The 15,768-nt window shown below is 39.4% G+C and overlaps 1 protein-coding gene across 2 annotated transcripts in view; it reads left to right on the plus strand.

The window, feature by feature from the left end:
- Position 1: 1 nt before the first annotated feature.
- The window catches only part of SKIC3 (SKI3 subunit of superkiller complex), a 50,096-nt gene continuing 34,329 nt past the window's right edge, over positions 2 to 15,768 (plus strand). The window contains exons 1-12 of one of the 2 annotated variants that reach the window (XM_071801920.1): positions 2 to 29; positions 188 to 298; positions 1,928 to 2,029; positions 2,505 to 2,648; positions 3,692 to 3,783; positions 4,468 to 4,543; positions 6,385 to 6,504; positions 8,397 to 8,495; positions 8,590 to 8,698; positions 10,507 to 10,650; positions 12,323 to 12,424; positions 15,150 to 15,283. In XM_071801920.1, the coding sequence (XP_071658021.1) occupies positions 1,940 to 2,029; positions 2,505 to 2,648; positions 3,692 to 3,783; positions 4,468 to 4,543; positions 6,385 to 6,504; positions 8,397 to 8,495; positions 8,590 to 8,698; positions 10,507 to 10,650; positions 12,323 to 12,424; positions 15,150 to 15,283 (1,110 nt within the window). In that variant the 5' untranslated portion in view covers positions 2 to 29; positions 188 to 298; positions 1,928 to 1,939. The remainder of the gene's footprint in view (positions 30 to 187; positions 299 to 1,927; positions 2,030 to 2,504; positions 2,649 to 3,691; positions 3,784 to 4,467; positions 4,544 to 6,384; positions 6,505 to 8,396; positions 8,496 to 8,589; positions 8,699 to 10,506; positions 10,651 to 12,322; positions 12,425 to 15,149; positions 15,284 to 15,768) is intronic. The other variant, XM_065861250.2, reaches the window with a different exon arrangement.

Genomic DNA, 15,768 nt, shown 5'->3' on the forward strand with positions numbered 1-15,768 from the left:
ATCGGATCGGATCGGATCGGGTCGAGTCGGTCCGTCGTGTCCTTCCCCCGCTGTGCCCGTCCCCGCGGGGATGGCTGCCGGCGCGGGGCCGCTCGCTCAGGCGGGCCGCGGGAGCCCCTGGCTCCGGGGCCGGGCTCCTCCAGGGCGCCCGGTTGTGCGCTGACGTGGTGTCTTCGTTTCTCTGTAGGTGAAAATGGAGCTCAGGCTCCGAAATGTCAGCGAAACGGTGTGTTTGTGGTGATCGAGGAGTCTTTACCCTCCTAGGAAGAGAATTTGTCTCCAGGAGCCGTTGAGCGATGTAAGTTTGACAGATTTCATTTTTCTTTCTCTCTCTGAGGGAATCTTTGGAATGCACCATCTTCCTATGTCCTTTCCTTTCTAATTTCTCCCTAGGCCTTTCATCCTCTCTCCATCTTTTGCTCTTCAACTGCTAAAAGGTTTTTTTTTGTTCTTAAGTTTCTCACTTTTTCAGCCTTTTTCAGTGCCTGAACCATCAGTGTTGTCTCTCAACCTTAGTTTTGACTGTGGTGTTTCTAAAGTGGATTTGAGGCAAAAAATTTACCATATGCATCAAAATACTGCATGATTATGGCATATTTCGGGAGCATGAATACCTCTGTGATGTGTCCTTTGATGTTTATTCCCTTTGGGTGTACGGACACGGTGTCTGCTGTAGGTGTTGGGAAGGGTGAGGAGCATCGTGGCCCATGAACATGGGTGGCAGGCTGGCCATGGCCGTGGTCCTTCTGCAGACCCCACACCAGAACCTGAGCTCATTGTCCAGGGTAATACGCCTCTTAGGCACAGTTTGCTACTTAGTAATTCCTCTTTTAAAATAAAATATAGGCAGGGTGCCTTCCTAGCAATCACCTACCATGAAGTTCAAGTGCCGGATTTTGCACCTGGGACACGGCAACCCTGGCTGTACAGACAGACTGAGGGATGAGATGCTGGAGAACAGCTCTGTGGAGAGGGGTGTGGGGGTTCTGGTTGACGGCAAGTTGAACATGAGCCACCAGTGTCCCTGGCGCCAAGAGGGGCCTGTGTCGTGGTGCATCCAGCACAGCACCGCCAGCCAGGCAGGGGGGGATTGTCCTGCTCTGCTCTTGCCTCACCGGGAGCATTCACTGTGTGCAGGGCTGGGGACCAGGATAAAGGAGATAAAGCTACTGGAGAGTGTCCAGAGGAGGCTACGAAGCTGGTGAAGGTTTGCAGGGGAAGCCGTGTGAGGAGCGGCTGCAGTCCCTGGGTTTGCTCAGCTGGAGCAGAGCAGACTGAGGGCAGAGCTCATGGGCTGCAGGTTCCTCAGCAGGAGCAGGAGGGGCAGGGTGAGCTCTGCTCTGTGACAGTGACAGAGCCCAGGGAACGGCAGCAGATGTGCCAGGGAGGGTCAGTGGGACATGAGGAAAAGGTTCTTCACCCAGAGGTGCTGGACACTGAACAGGATCCCAGGGAGGTGTCACGGCCCCAACCTGACAGTGTTCAAGAAGAGACTGGACACCGTCCTCAGACACATGGGGTGCCCTGTGGGGTTGTCATTGCAGGGACAGGAGTTTGAACCGATGATGCTTTGGGTCCTTCCAGCTCAGGACCTTCTATGATTCTAGGAGTCTAAGGTGACTGCCATGTAACGCCTTTCCTCCTGTTCAAATTCATCTTAAACCTTAAGGAAAATTTCATTCAGGGGTAAATACTTTGTATCATTTAACTGTTTGGAATATTGGCTTAATCCTACCTTGAAGCAAAGTGTAAGTTACTGATTTTAACCACATTGTTCGTTTCAGCAGTTTTTAGTGCTGTATGCATTTTGGTGTGTTGCACTGTATTTCTGTGTTTAAAATGCTCACTCTGCAGGTACAGTAGGATATTAACAATGTTTTGAGTTCAATATATCTTTTTATAAGAACTGACTATATGTCCTTTTCAGTTAATAGCCACAATGTCGAATAAGGAGGTGAAGGCAGCATTAAAGAGTGCCAGAGAAGCAATACGAAATAAAGAATATAAGGAAGCCTTAAAACATTGCAAGGTAATTAATTTTTTACTTGGAAGGTAATATTTTTTTGCACATTTTGTTTGCTGTGCTTATACCCCTACAGCCGCATGGTAATGCAGAATGTGGAGTACCTTGTTGTCGTAAGAGCTGAGATTGATTTTTCAAATTTAATTTCATTGACCATGTTAGCTGCCCACACATAAACTTTTGTTCCTGTTGCTTTTGCATTTACATTTTATGTGGCAATAAGAATAGTAAGTCTAGAATTATAGAGATAAAAATCCTGGGCAGGAGTTCTTTAATTGCTGAGCTACAGATATGGTTACTGGCAGAAGAGTTCAGATATGGAGCATTCTCTGGTATGAAAAGCTGAAGTTATTAATCTTAGCCTTTTCCTAAAAATTTAACTTCTTACTTCTAATGTTACCATATGGAATAATCCACCAACTGTAAGGATAAAGTCAATGCATTTCATTCATCAGTTTCACTTAAAATTGTGTATTTCTAGGCAGTCTTGAAGCAAGAAAAAAATAACTACAATGCCTGGGTATTTATTGGCCTGGCAGCTGCTGAGTTGGAGCAGCCTGATCAGGCCAAAGGAGCATATAAGAAGGCTATTGAACTTGAACCAAACCAGTTACTGGCATGGCAGGTATGTGAACATCCAGATTCACTTTTTCTTTCCCTAAAAATTTCACTGTGGAGTTAAATATGGGAATACAGCAACATTGAGACTTACATCATGTTTTCTTGAGGCCCTTAGTTCTACTGAAGCTTTGGAGTGGCTGAGGTTCAAATTATTTGTGTGTCCAAAGTGAAGCTGTGGGTGGCTGCATATGTATAGCAGGGTGAACTTTGGTTTCAGTATATTTAATTTTGTGTTTCTTGTGCATACCAGCTAGCAGTGAGATGTGCAAGGGATAACACGAATACAGTAAATTCATCCATGCTTAGTGACTTCCATGCTTGTAGCTCAAGAAACATTTGACAATGGTTCTCTCATAGGAGAAAAAATGTTTTACCCAGTATCTTCTTTTTCCAGCATTGAGGGGTTTGTTACTGAATTATGTTGTTGTTACTTAAAAATAACAGTATACATTAAAAATAGCTGTGTGCTGGGTGGTGTGTGCATGGCAACCTGTAACAGTATTTATTTACAATATGTGGTTTTGTTATTTGGAGACTTCTGAAGCATAAGGTTGCATGTTAAGTCTGTCTCCGGTACCATCAATTGATATTTTTCTAAGTTAGTAAGGTTCTTAGTATTTTAAATACAAATACATTCAAAGTATAACTGTTGGTGTCTGATTTCAAGGTGTATTGAAATTTCCTCAGTTTTGCAGTCATATTCCGGATTTCTGTTACTGTACAAGAAAGTATGATACTTGGGTATAGATCTTTTATCGTATGACTTAGTGTGATTTGTATACTGTCTATTATGCAAACAAGATTTTGTAATATATGCAAGTTTCAAATACTTGTTGGTGTTAGTTAAGAAAGTGAGAAAAGCTTTTAATTTAAAATAAGTAGCTTCAGAAGACTGTACAGAAATATCAGTGTAGATACTGCTCAGAGATTTCTTCATGACATCATTGAAGACAGAATAATTTTTACAGGCAGAACTTGCAGTGTTTGCATAGCACATAACTGTTGACATCAAATCTTACTTATTTTTAATCTTTTTTTTTTCTAAAGGGGTTAGCAAATTTATATGAGAAACCCAACCAAACAGATGCCAAAGGAGACTTAGCAGATGTTTACCGAAAGCTCTTAGAACTCTATGAAAGGTAAAGGAAATTAAATTCCGTAATTTAGTCTTAAGATTTCTAGCTCCGTGAATGCCATTGCTGATACATAGGGTAGGATTTTTTTTTTTAAACCTTGTCACAACAGTGGGTCAGCAGTTGTTAGTCACATTTTCTCTGCCTGTATGAGGTTTCTTGATCCTGTCTCTTTTGATAGCACAAAAACTATTGGAATAATTGTACTTGAGGTTAGTAGTTTAGATAATTCTGTGTTGTCCAATGTCCTCTGTCTAAACTCACTGCCTTTAAGCATTTAGCTCTGATAGTTCACTGTCTGCATTAATAAGGAGACTTATTTTTATCTGCTTTAAGATCACAGGTTATATGTCATCCGATTCTTCTAGGTACAGTTCTAAACAAGTCTAACTCTCAGCTGTTACTGGAACTGACTGGAGTGTTTGACTTGTTTCCTTAATCTGAAAATTGTTCAAAAAGAAAAGTACAATGGCTTGAAGTTTGGTTTTGGTTTTTTTTTTTGCCTTTTTTTTTTTTTTTTTACTCAGAACAGCAAAAAGTAAAACTTTTAGGGCAATCTGTAGTATTTATTCTAAATATTTGTTTGGCAACTGAACCTACTAAAATTATTTGACAGAACTTGAAAAACATTACACTTTTATAGAAAACTTAGCTTGTTTGTGTTGAATTTTCTTCCTTCCTCCCTTCTAGTGCTGACAAGCAAAAATGGTATGATGTGTGTAACAAGCTTGTGGACCTGTATCATCAAGAGAAGAAATATTTAGAGGTAGGTTGACTACTTTCTCTCCTAAGAAACTTCCCTTTGATCAAAAGTAACTACTCTTCATCAAGGAATCCCCAATTCTTTGGGCTGCAGACTACTTGGGGTCCCTTTGTGGACAACTGCTAGGAAGAAATTATTTTGACTATGTTCCTTTTTTTCCACTGTGTAACAGACTTGGATGCAATCCGTTAAACTGCCAAAACTTGGCAAAGGATGTTAGTATATGGGCTGAAAGAGTGGAACATAATTTTTCTTTTTATTTCCAGAAGTCAAGCATGGTCCCAAATGCACATTTACATGTATGTGCGTGTCAGGTATCCTTTGCCTGGCTTGGACAGCTCTAGGTGTCTCATTAGCTCTTCGCTGGTGTGGTGATCCCTTCCTAGACTGTCCTCATATTTCATGCCAGGGGTAGGGTGGAATTTATAAACAACCTGAACTTGATTGCCTGTGGCTGATTGCACTTGTACAGGACAGACATGGACCTGCTGGAGAGGGGCCAGAGGAGCCACAGGAATCATCTGAGGCTGGAACAGCTCTGCTGGGGACAGGCTGAGAGAGTTGGGGTGTTCAGCTGGAGAAGAGAAGCTCCGGGGAGACCTTAGTGCACCTTTCAGTGCTTAAAAGGGGCCCATGAGAAAGATGGGACAGACTTTTGAGCAGGGCCTGTTGTGACAGGACAAGGGGTGATGGTTTAAACTAAAGGAGGGAGATTCAGGCCAGGCATGAGGAAGAAATCATTGGCCTTGAGGGTGGTGAGAGCCTGGCCCAGGTACCCAGAGAGATGGTGGATGAACCATCCCTGGAGACATCCCAGGCCAGGCTGGACGGGCTCTGAGCAACCTGAGCTGGTGAAGATGTCCCTGCTTATGGCAGGGGAGGCACTGGGAGAGCTGGGAGGGCTTATGCCAACCCAAACATTTTGTGATTCTGTTATTCTGTGTGTTGCATTCCATGCACAATGGTCAGGACCTGTAAAGCTGCTTCAAGGCAACCCAAGCATCAGCCCAGCAAGCACTCCCAGTGTCCCTGTCAGCATCATCCTTGCAAAGTAGTTGTGGCTCCGGTCGCTTACCACGAGGTGGAGCTGTTAAATGCTTGAAGGGTTTTACAGAAACAATGCTTATAGTCTCTTTAGTAATGTTAAAGGATACATATTGTTGTAGTTATGCTGTTTACTCTTTGTTTGAAAGGGTTTCTTTCTTACAATGTGGTGGATGGTCTTATGACATCTTCTCCCCGTTCCTCCAACAATGGAAAATGAAAAAATTTACATATCACTTAGCATCAGGCTCATTACTATTAATTAGCTCCAAAGCATCTTTATATATCAGTTTCTGAAATTAAATTCAATATTAATAGCATATGAAAGCAGATTTGCTCTCTGTGTAACAAGAAACTGCAAGTTAGGCTGCAGGGTCCTATTTACTCTTTTTCAGTTTTGTTGATCTTTCCACTCTGGAATTTCAACATGTACTGCTGCTGTTCTTCTGTTTCTGATAATAGTGCTGTAGATTCAACCAGATTTCCCTTTTTTCTTCAGAGCATATCAGAGGACTGTTTATGTCTATTTTTACTGTTTTTACTATTTCCTCCAGGAGCCAGAGTCAGAATTCACACTCTTGGTGGTGGCTCCTTTATTTACTGTACCTTGTAAGGTAGACAGGTCCCTCTCGACGCTTCGGGATTTGTTATTGCTTTGATCAGAAAGCAGGTAAATCTGGGTCATTACTTTAACAGTTACTTTGTTGTCTCCCCTAATGTGGTTGAATTGCAGTAATTGGAAAGCTTGTATCCAGTTCTTTAAAGATTGGCAACATATTTTATTTGCTTCCTGTTGACAGGTGGCTGAAGCATGGCAAAAACTGATCCAGATGAAACGAGAGGAAGGTACAGAAAAGGCAGAGCTTCATCAGCTTTGGAAGAAGATGATCCAGTTGCTGAAAGACAGTACACAGACCCAGGTTAATAAGACCGAACAGTCAGTAATGTTTATCCCTCCTCATCTAGATACATACATATGCACACTGCAGCTGGACTTGAAATGAAGCTTTAAAACCCCTAAAAATCTTGCAATTTCATGCCTCATTAATCTGCAGTAGTACTAAACTTCTAGGAAAAGGTGTGTGATTTTAACTTCTAACAGAAACGGTGAGGCTGCAACTGATTGAGGTGGGCCTTATGTGGAATAAACACCTAAATCCAAGCAGCCCTCCTGGAACTCCCTCATTAACTGCCTCCTAAATTCTGCAGGAGCCCCAGTTTGCCCTGTAACACAGTGTAGCACTGCAGCACAGTTCTACCTCTGCATGTTATGAGAAGCATCACTCATAAGCTTTCACAGAGTCTAGAATGTAGGCATTATTCAAAACAAGAAACTTCCCCAGAGGGTGAAAGAATTAACTTAGCACTGTTTTTCCTTTGTACATAGTGCTTAACATTGTTTGGGTTCAAATTTTCCTTTCTCCTGTAGATTTTAAGCTCTCTCTTCTTGGGAGAATGTCAAAACTAATTGGAGCAAACAGAAAGATAAAGAATTACACTAGTCCTGTGTTCTCTATGGCTAAAGTTAATTTTGTTCTATCTGGCTTGTCTGCTCTTGCAAAATGAACCTACATCAGCATGAAAGGTGGAAATCACCAATCTGGTTGATAGCAGTGCTCCAGAAGGTAGAAAACAGAAATTGAAATAATTTCAGACAGCAGAAAATTGTATCTGGATTTCTACTTTTTGAGAAGGCAAATGCCTTACATTATGAGCTCTTATAGAAAAGAGGTGCTGTAGGCCATTCTACTTGCCTTTTTGGGGACAAGAAGTTTCAAAAAGAAAAAAAGTTACAAAAATATCAGGAATAGTTTTCACATGGAAATCTACAGTTCAGTTTACTGCAGTTTTGAGTAAAGCAGCTGAACCTAGAAGGCAACCTCCTATTTAGTGTTTTGCTTGTGACAACCTGTGGGCTACTTTTTGTTTAGCATGCATATTCGTGATATAGACTCTGTGTTATCTGTGTTCTCCAATGTGTAAGGAGTCAAGAAATAGAGGACTAGATTTCCAGATGAGAGCAGAGGGGAGGGCTGACAGTCAATCCTAGAGGACAGTAACCTGGGTTTTTGTGCTACCAATTCCTTCTTTGAATTTGGATTAGGTTTGAAGAAGTCTATGTTCTTACAAATTTCACCTTCCTTGTGCCCATCTTATGTCATGAAACAGTGTATTACTGCTTTATCTTGTAGCAGACAGTTAATGTGCTTTGGATTCTATTTGAGTACTACTTTGTGATAAGGAACTTTGTGACTTTCTCTGTTCACAGTACTAGTGTAAATTTAATTGGTAGGATCTAGATAATAAGATGTAAATATCCACTTAACTATGGAAGAGCTGGAAGGCAGGTCCTGTAAGCAGCAGCTGAGGCCTCTGTGTTTGTCTAGTTTGGAGCAAAGGAGGCTGAGGGGCGACATCATGGCTCTGCAGCTTCCTGAGGAGGGGACATGTAGAGGGAGGTGCTGAGCTCTTTTTCCTGGGGTCCAGTGACAGGACATGTGGGAGTGGCTCAAAGCTGCAACAGGAGAGGTTCAGACTGCGCACAAGGAAGCATTTCTTTGCTGAGAGGGTGGCCAAACCCTGGAACGGGCTTCCTGCAGAGATGGTTGATAGCCCAAGCCAGCCAGTGGTTGAGAGACATTTGGTCAATGTCCCTAATAACATGATTTAACTTTTGGTCAGCCTTGGGGTGGTCAGGCAGGTGCGCTAGATGGATGTTGTAGGTCCCTTCTGCCTGAAATAGTCTATGCTATGAAGATAACCTTTTCCTAGAGTCTCTGTTTCTTTCTCTCCTAATGATTTTTTATTTCAGCTTTTGACTGCATTTGAAAACGCGGTGAACTCTGCTGACCCTGTTCCTGGTGAAGACCACCGAAATCTTTACAAGGACTTTATTCAGTGCTTGTTGAAAGTAAGGTTATGTTAACCTATCTGCTTCAGTGAAGAGATGTAATATTCCATATGTGATAATTCACACAAATAACTTATTTTTTGTTCCTTTCAAGTTTCCTCATGAATCAGCTAGATTGGAAAAGGCCTGTAATGATATGATGGCTTTGTATCCTTCTATGAGTTATCCTTTAGAAGTACTTTGCTTGCACTTCATTCAGTCGGGTGAGTAGGATGGATTTAGATATTCTTGGGACTTAAGTTATTTGTTACATAGTTTTGTTACAATCTTTTTACAAGTTTTTGCCCTTCACAACCCAATGCAAGTGCGCTATTTCCTTTTATGCTATATTTGTACCTGTCCAGAAACGCAGTGTTTGGTCCTATGATTTGCTGTTTCTTAGCTCTGTAACTGAGTGCTGACCGTAAATTGGAAAAAAACTTCTCCATAATAAGTCCAATGTGCAAAGTTGCAAAAAAAAAAGGCATTAAAAACTTGGAAGCAGCCTCTCTGCGTAAATGAAGTTTAACTTCTTAAGCTTAGAAGAGAGAGCAGAGAATGTTAACCAGTGCTCTAAGGCTGAGGATGGGCTACACTTAAGTTACTATTGACACAGAAAATCTCTTTTGGCAAAAAGACACAAACATTTGTGAAACTTTCTTCAAAAGAATGCATGGTGAATAGGGAATAAACAGATCTGTTTAGATATATGTTCTAAGTAGAAAAGGAGAATCAGTGAGGGGAATAAAAATACCATGATATGTTCAATAGTGCAGGGATCTGAAAGTATACAATTGCTATTTTTGGTAGTTCATGAAAAACATTGCAATAGTGTTGGGCACTTTCTCAGTGTTTTCATATATAACTACCAAATTTTGATCTTTCATTTTACTGTTAAAGGTGTCAGAAGTTGATTTTATTTCTTTTTGAAACAAGGAAAGAAAATCAGGGAAAAAAACAGTCTGATTTATGTAAAGACAAATAACTTTCAGCTTAGGTAGAAGAATGCCTTTTCCAGTTTTGACAGTAGGCTTCATGAAATAGTGAGAGAGAATTTTTCACTTCGATTGAAAAAGGATTAAGATAAATGAGGCCTAGGCTCTTATTTCCACATGAGGATGCTTTACAGTTCAAACATGCAGAAACTAATTTTCAAAGGAAAAGGAGCATCTGGTTGGTACAGTTCTTATATACCAATGCTCTGACAACATCTCACCATCCCACAGCCATATTGGGGTGGAGAGGATGGTGCTTCAGTTTTAATGAGGCTGTTTGTTTTTATCTGAGCCATTCCAACCATGTCATCGTCCTTCAGGCCCCAAACTTGTGGGCTTGTAACTCAGATGCATTATTAGTCACCTTTACCAAATGCAGACCAAAGACAACCCTTATGTCAAGGGAATCCTTATTTTTTTAAAGAAAATAGTAGTTCAAAGACTGTTTCTGCAAGTCATAACAGTTGCTTTAAGCAAGGACTGCCAAGTCTACAATCACTGCTGAACACAGTCATAAAGAGTTAGTGGCATCAGTTAAAATTAAGCTAAGATATTAAATTATGTGGTTTCAAAGCAAGACTGTTTCAGCAGACCTATCCCAGCAAATTCGTAGGTACACAAGACCTACTGTGGAAGGAAATTATTTTGATTTATCTGTGGCAGATTTTGACATGTGGGCATTTAGTTGGGCTTACATGAAAGCCCGTGAAGGAATTCGTTTCTACTTATAAGGAAATATACCTGTAGTAGTTTAACACAAGTGGTTAAAAATTCAGGTGTCAGACTAACAGTTCATTTTCTTTGGTGGTAACTGGGTACTTAGATTACTGTGTGTTTTTCAAGTTTTGGGGGTGGAACGTTTTTGGGGTGGAGGGTGATAAGTATGTTTTCCTTTAGGAAAAAGTTAAGTAAATACATTTGTTAGTTTGAGCTCAAAAGGTGAGACTCATATTTATGTAGATAAGGTGCGCTGTTACTTTTTTTAAAATCTAAAACTCTGTATAATGATTTGTTTGTTTGTTTCTTTTTTCTGAAAGCAGGTACTTTGTCAGAAGAGGCCCTGCAGTATATTTCTAAGCTTTTGGAGATGGATGCAAGTAGTGGTCCAGGCATCATTGGTTTTGGTGTAAAATGCCTCCAAGAAAAGAAATACAAGGAGGCTATTAAGAGTCTTACTGAAGGTAAATGTGTAATATGAGCTGTAAATAGTCTATAACTTGAATATCAACGGGTTTATGCTGAACATTTTTGAAATCTTATACTTGCATAGTAGTTTGCCCGTTCTAAGACCAGCTGGATTTTAAAAGACTACTCAACAGTTGGGCATTGAAATTCTTCAAAATATAGCTTTAAGTATGATTTTAGTGTGATCAAGTTCAGACTTTTTAAAAATCTGGGTGTTATTGGGGAAATACCTAGATGAAGCAGTAGTTACAGCAATACCAATTAATGAAGGAATGCAGAATTTATAAAGTAATATGTAATGCACCTTCCTTAATCTAGTCACTGCGTTTCTATACCTGAACAAAGGTGACTTCCTTTTAAAGTTATATCATTTTAAGGCCTCTTTAACACTTACATTAGGTGAACACTTGTATTGGATATATAAAGGGAAATATCAGTGGATTTTTTTTTTTTACAGTAGCCAGATTTACTGAAGAGTTGGCTTGCTATTCTGTAATAATCTTGCTTGTATTGAAATGGCAAAGCTCTTTGAAAATTATTCATAAGTATAATAGTGGGAAAATAGGACTCTTCTAATCGCATGGTGCTGGGTGTGGAAAATTCGAAGCGACTTACTGACAAAGCTGTGTAAATAAACATTCGGGTTCTATGCAGTCATGAATCGGTCAGGCTATGCTGTGATATCCTACATCCTTTCTCCCAGGTTTAGAATAAGATTGTTTCTGAAATTGGATTTTGAGATATTCTACAATATTCAACGGCAGCTTATCCACAGTGGAAAAACATGTCTTACCTAAAATCTGAAGTTTTCAGGTGCTTAAGAGGAAAAAGCCTTCCGTGGAAAGCGAGTTCTTCTAGCTCACATGATCGTTGGCTGTTTTGACAAGACATACATCCTGGTTTTGGCAAAAGATACATGTCTCAAATTATTTTATTTATTTGTTTTTACTTTTACATGTAATACTCTGCAAAGAATAAGGCAGTTGGTATCGCTAGAAATTTCTAAAGTTTGGAAATAATGTCTGCCCAGTAAGCCAAATGTTTGCATCTTAGGCATTAAAGCTTCAAGGCATTATTTAGTAGTTTTATATGTGTATATATATATATATATATATATATATATATATATATATATATATATATTCATGTGTAAAATCTCAGGAGAATCAAATTAGTTTTTATTACTGAATCTCTACTTAAGGCAAGTTCATCAGGAAGTTTCAGTGAAATGCTCTTGCCGTCATTTTTCTACTGTCTTGAAGTTCTATTGGCTTTTTTCTGATTTCTAAGGAAAACTTTCTAAAGCAATCTACAGGCTGCTGATATTAATGTCTGATCAAAGAGAAGAACTTTTTTCTTTTTGAAACAAAAATGCACCTTAAGCTAGTGTTGTATATTTCCTCACTTCTTTTTCCCCTTTTTATTTTCTGTATGTGTAATCTTATACGCAAGTAAGCCTAACAGAAGCTTACGTGCTTCTCAGTCTTTGCCTTACTGCATGGAGGCCTGTATGTCTAAAACAGCTTAAAATAAGACTCAAAGGAAAAAAATAACTGCAAGTCTTATTATCTGATTGACAATGTGTTTGACATTATATGGCAATACAACATCTGCCAGCTACAGTGTCTTTGCAGCCTTTTTTAATTTCTTTTTTTAAACTCTTACTAGGTTTGCAGAAGACCAGCCAGTGTCCAGCAGCATGGCATTATCTGGCAGAGGCACAGATGAAAATTCACAAACACAGGGATGCTGTCCTGTCTTGCAATCAAGGTAAATGTCTGCTAATTGCAAGAGTGACTTCAGGGCTTCACCGCTTTGTGTAATCCTGCCAGTGTACCCTTAGTCTCAGGAAAGGAGAAATTACTTGGCTGATTAGAACCAGAAAGCTGTTTGATGGTTAATGTTTAAGAGGTTTGCATGTTCTGATGTGCTTTTTCAGCTGCTGGTTGACCAACTCTGCCAAACAGCAGAGAATTGCCTGCAACCGCAAGGGCAGGTGTCACAGATTTTCAGTCTCATAGACTTCATATTTAGACTTAAAAGATAGGATTTTAGTCAGGTTAACATAAAATGCAGCAATGTTGCATAGTACAAGTACATCTTAAGAAACCTCAGTGTAAATCTTCATCCAGGCAAGCTGGGAATGAGGGCAGTTCCTATGATCTAGTGATGCATATCTAATCCAAATTGAGCCGTTATCTGATGAGTATAATTGAAGGGACAGGAAAAGTGGACTTTTTTCTGAGGGGGACAAATGCAATGAAAAACTTCTCAATAAAGACTTGAAGAGGTAAAAATATGCGGACTTGGCTCAACAGTCGTGGGAAGTTATTAAAACCAAGAGGAAGTACTTGCCAGTGAAGGAGATTGAGAATGCCTATAAATTTTGGTGGAGGAAATGTGAAAACACAACAAAGTAGGTAAAAAGAAATGTGTTGCAGAAAGAATGAAAGTGACATGATTTCCCATCTGTGTTCAGTGTTGAAGAGCTCACGGTGACTTCTACACCATGTACACCATGACCCTTTTCAGGGGATTCATCAAACAACTTGTCTGTGTTTACAGGATTAATAGAAGTTGCTATAAAACAAGGCATGAAAAACTAATGTCAAGGAACTATGAGATATTGACCTAGAAGTTGACTAAGGAACATAAAGATGAAATTGCTGAAGTACTGAGTGGTTTATGTTACTGCTTGCTTAAACTGTCTTGCCACCCAAATGCTTGAAGGTAGACCGTGTGACCATGACCTTTAAAAAGGGTTCTAGGGAAGAGCAAGGAAACCACCAACAAGTCTGATATGTGTAGTGGTTAAATTAGTTAACACTGAAAGGACAGAGTTCGGGAATTTATGTAGAAATGTTATTCTGGGACATAGCCAGCGTGGCTTTTGTAAAGTAAAGTTGTTGGTTTAGAACTTCTTGAAGGAGTTTATGAGCACATGGATGAAGGAGTTGTGATATAGTCTACTCTGATTTCCAGGTAGTAACTGATAAGATCTCTTACAAGACTGTTAAAGAAACTGAGCAGCCTTGGTTTACAAAGTAGAGTTGTAGCACTGTGTGGTTTTGTCAGTTTTAAATAAGTTAAAAGCTAGGGCACAGTGTAGTAACAATGGTTATTTTCAGGCTGGAATGTGTCCCTGACACTTCCACTGGTACCTGTGTTGTTCATCCTCTTTTCTAGTCTTTTATGAATATCGAGTAATAAGATTATAATGTTCGCTACCATTCAAAGTAGACTGAAAAACTCTAAAATGAGATTACTGGAGGGAGTGACCAGGTGTTAAAATAATTAATAAAATTCCATAGTTGTAATTGAAAAATCATACAGTCGTGGGAAGAAATGTTCTCACAAAGCCGTCCTACAGTCTTGTTGAAGTAGATACCAGAAAATTATTCATTTTGTTTCTTTCCTTTTCCATGCTTTGTAAGCAAGTAAAATATTAGGAATTATGGCGAAGGGGACAGTTAGTGAAACATCTATTTGTTTTAAGAACTTTAGCCGCATGGCAAATTTTGTGTGCAGTTTTGATACCTGTCTGCTCCTTCTCAAAATACAAAATAACAGTAGAAGTTAATAGACTACTAAAAGGATGATCAAATGTATGGACAATGCAGCATATCAGAACAAGTAAATAGCCTCTAAAGTCCTTTTCCAACCTGGAGAAGAGATGATTTTGAAATCCGTGAATGAAGATCAAGGGTTTTGTTTTCCTGCACAAGGTCTGTTTAGTATGTTTAGTATCAAATGCAGCTAAAAGCTGGTAGGCTCAGAACAAACAAAATAAGGTGTTTTTTTCTCAATGTTAGGTGTAAATTAAGCCTTGCAGGAAGTTTCCCAGAGTCCAAAGAAAGTGTGAAGTCTGAGAGAATTCTGGGCAAGGATTGCTTTATGCTTGGCCTGTTGTGCATCAAGTCAGACAAAAGTTCATCATATGTGAAAATAAAGATAGCTAATTGAGTTATTTGAAAAGTTCCCGGCTTTGGAGAATGCTGAAGTTCAACAGAGATGCCCTCATTCTCTGGGGTGAGATTATATTGTGTATTGGAGAAGTAATCAATGCTGCCTAAAAAGTACAAAGTTACCTTTGCACAGGCACACAGTTAAATCCCACGTTTCAGTAATACTTTTTTATTTGAACACTGAACTATAAAACAACTGTTTTATTGAAAGGTCACTGTTTCTTCAGAACACAGATTGGAAAAATGTAGCATTCCCAATTATAAGGCCAGCAGCCAGAAAGCAATCAGTCTCTCCACACGTCTGAGAGGACCTTTCTAAAATTGATTTAACTTTTAGACATGAATGGATAGAAATTTTACAGAACAATTCCTTCAGCATGGGGGAGAGCAGTCAAAAAATTGTTCCATTAAGTGATGTTCTATTAGACTGAAAAATTGTAATTAACAAGATTTTAAAAGTATTGGAAAGAGCAGTGCTTTTTGTTGTTCACTTTTCTACTTTTACTTGACAAAACTTCTTTTGTCAACAGCTCTTGAGGTTCTTGGAACTCCTGAGGGTCCCAGTCTTCGATGGAAGAACCTTATCCTTCAGTTGAAAGCAGAGGCTTTGATTAAAATAGCTGATGCTGATGCTGCAGAAGAAGCCATTAAAGCACTTGAGCAGGTATTTTCATTGACTAAAATGTATATTTTTTCCTATTTGATTTTTAAAAGTGCTCTCATCTTTCTGTACTAAAAGCTCAAGCTGTGTATTTGTACCCTTGCCTCCTTTTTACGTTCTGTATGGTTTAGATAACGCTTGCCAATTATGGTGTAACACACCGTCATTCTCTGTTTTTTAGGCTTTACTACAACTCTTTTTCACTTAAAATACTAATTTTAGAAGCCATCACTTTTGACCTAGCCTGGTCTTGCTCAGTGCTGCTGCGTTCTTGCTAGATCTATGGCTGTTGTTCATCTTAATTTGAATTATTATTCTAATCCTACTCCCCCTTTCCTTCGTTATTAGTCATGAACAAGGGCATATTGCTCTAAGATTGAGTAGTTAAACTTTAGACAGAAGTTGCTTCCACTGTTTGCTGTCTCACAGTTTCCTTCTTCACTGTTTAGACTTCTGTACCTTTGTTCTTAAGCTCTATGATCTCCTAC

Source organism: Patagioenas fasciata, chromosome Z (assembly GCF_037038585.1).
Source record: "Patagioenas fasciata isolate bPatFas1 chromosome Z, bPatFas1.hap1, whole genome shotgun sequence".
Lineage (NCBI taxonomy): Eukaryota > Metazoa > Chordata > Aves > Columbiformes > Columbidae > Patagioenas > Patagioenas fasciata.